Below are 2,475 nucleotides of genomic sequence, written 5' to 3'. Positions count from 1 at the left end.
TCTCTCTCTCTCTCTCTCTCTCTCTCTGTTTTCTGCTGGATTTTTTTCCTAAACGATTTAGACATTTTTTAACGATTTTTTTCCTCAGGTAGTATTCAATTTTGAAGGAAAAAAAAAAAAAGGCCGTAAAAATCCACACTCCAGACACCACCAAAAAAAAACTATTCCGTAATAATCGAAAATTCAACAGGCAAAGTTTGAGTGTTTCATATTCTTTTCATTGTTTGAAAAATTCATTAAGATTGGAAGAAAAATGATGGTTATTTTAAAAAAAAGTATATTTAGACTAGCTGGGCCCCTTTCAATGAAAGGAATGATTGGTGCATTAACATCAACTAAAAGTCATTGGCCTACTATATTTTTACACTCTACTGGAATGAAACAATAAATCATGAGAGATGCAAAAAATTAGAAGGTTTAGATAGTGATGTATAGATTGATTCTCTATTCCGCTTTCGTGGTTGTACACTCCAGAATTTCAAAGGTGTGGAAAAAGTGCGCACGGCTATTGAATGGAAACCTCATTTGTTTACAATGGCTTCTTAGAAGACGGACTTTCTGTAGATTAGATATAAATGAAACTAATTAAAAACTGAAAATTAAACTAAAGTGACCACAGGCTCCTCAATAAAACTGTGCACTCTTTAAATGATTCTGAACCACCATTAGTCTTCTCAAATTCGAAAGTTAAGTGGGTCGAAAGTTTTAGGCTGCGAAAGTGACGAACTTTCACAAATATAATATGTACGGATAGATAAACGATTGACTTTATGAGGATATGGCGGTGACTGACATGCCTGGTATAAGAAAAAGAAGAAAAAAACAAGCTTTAGGGGGTTCTTATTCAATGAAATCATAGTTGTAAGAGGGGATGAAGAAGCCAAAAAATGCTTTAATCTCAAAATCCATAATTTTGACTCCAATAGGGACTTTCAGGGTGGTGAGGCTTCACAAATTAGAAATGCCAGAACCAAGAGAGAAGCCTGCGAGCTGCGCACATCCACAAGTGGAAATGGAGCTTTTTAATTCTCAAAATGTGGCAAACTCTTCTCTGACGGAATAAGTAGCTGAAGCCACAAGTCGTCTCAATGTTTATTTCTGTCAAGAAATATTATACTTCTGTACAAATGTATTATTATGTATGTGTATTTTGTAATCACATTTTCGCCTCTTTTGCGTATATTACCATAATACACGTTTTCAAAAAAGATTTGGAATTCCTGTTTTCTTGTTCCTCGCAGAATCGACCATCTGAAGTCCCGCTGGGGCCCGGATGTCGTCTGCGACTACACGACCTTCACCGCCGTGTCGGTGGCCATCTTTTCCGTCATCATTGGCTGGTCCGCACTACAAATATGGCCGCCCATCATGTCCGTCGGGTAAGTCTGCCGTCTACGTTCGTTTGTTTTTTTTGTTGTTGTTTTTTTTTGGTCAATGCGTGTACTTTGTTCGTTTAGTTTGAGTAAAAGAGTTTTACGGCATTTGCAACACAAATAGTGGAGAAAAATACAATACTATAGCCACCAAAAACGGCACGAAACCATTATGAAAGAAGTGCAATTGAAAGAAAGATGTGGGGGCATGAGAGCCAGAGGAAGGCAAAGAATAACATGGAAGGACAATACATGTATAAGAACATTGACTGGCCTGGATATGGCAGAATGTGCAACGGCAGCTCGCGACCGTGAAAGATGGAGGGTTATTACATGTCAACCTCTGAGTCAGAGATGACACTTCCAGGTATCTAGGTAATACTAAACAGGTTATAATATAAGTGAGGAAGATCGGAGGTGTTACTATTCATTCTTACTTATAAGCCTCGGTATAGAGAGCCTGGTCAGGATCCTGTGTATCAGGCGCCGCGGGACATTGTTTAACCCTATCCGTGCGCCCTGGGGTCATTTTGTATTCTTCACATTTTAGAATACTTCTAACAGACCGAAGGGCTAGAACCCAAACGGCCGCTGGATCGGAAAAGTAAAGTAAAGTAAGTAAAGAATACTCATAGTTCGAAGATCTCTTTAAAACTTTCAGTTTTTCTAAAAAAATCATTTTGACAGATTGCTATGCAAAGCGTACGGATCGGATTAAGGAGTAAATTTCCTCTTTGAAAAGTAGTGGCACAGAGTTCCCCACGTCGTATGGATACAATAGTTAAACACGACGTACGGATAGGGTTAAAGGCGACGGAGTAATTTTTTCTCGAGAGTAACATACAAAAGAAAAGAAGGAGGAGAGACAAATTCGATGTATGTTTGGCAGGAAAGAAGGGGAGCAAACCACACCAGAACGCCTGCCAACCACCCACGTTTTTAATTTGGAGTGTTATGTTTGGGTCAGGTAGAAATTTTGGATAAAGGTCTACTTGAGCCCTACATCCCACCCCCATTTCTTATATTAGGTTAAACGCGCACATTTTAGCAGTACGTCATAGTGACCCCCGTGCGGCTTCAAAGAAAGAGAGAGAGAGAGAGA

The 2,475-nt window shown here is 39.0% G+C and overlaps 1 protein-coding gene across 1 annotated transcript in view; it reads left to right on the top strand.

Annotated features, from left to right (window-relative positions):
- The window catches only part of LOC101854438, a gene marked incomplete at both ends in the record, with an annotated part of 6,199 nt that overhangs the window by 2,261 nt on the left and 1,463 nt on the right, over positions 1–2,475 (top strand). The window contains 1 exon segment of the mRNA XM_013087224.1: positions 1,242–1,379. Coding sequence (XP_012942678.1) covers positions 1,242–1,379 — 138 coding nt within the window.

This window comes from Aplysia californica, unplaced genomic scaffold, assembly GCF_000002075.1.
Source record: "Aplysia californica isolate F4 #8 unplaced genomic scaffold, AplCal3.0 scaffold00561, whole genome shotgun sequence".
NCBI lineage: Eukaryota > Metazoa > Mollusca > Gastropoda > Aplysiida > Aplysiidae > Aplysia > Aplysia californica.
The sequence above is the reverse complement of the archived record's forward strand: the minus strand, read 5'-3'. Positions and strand labels throughout refer to the sequence as shown.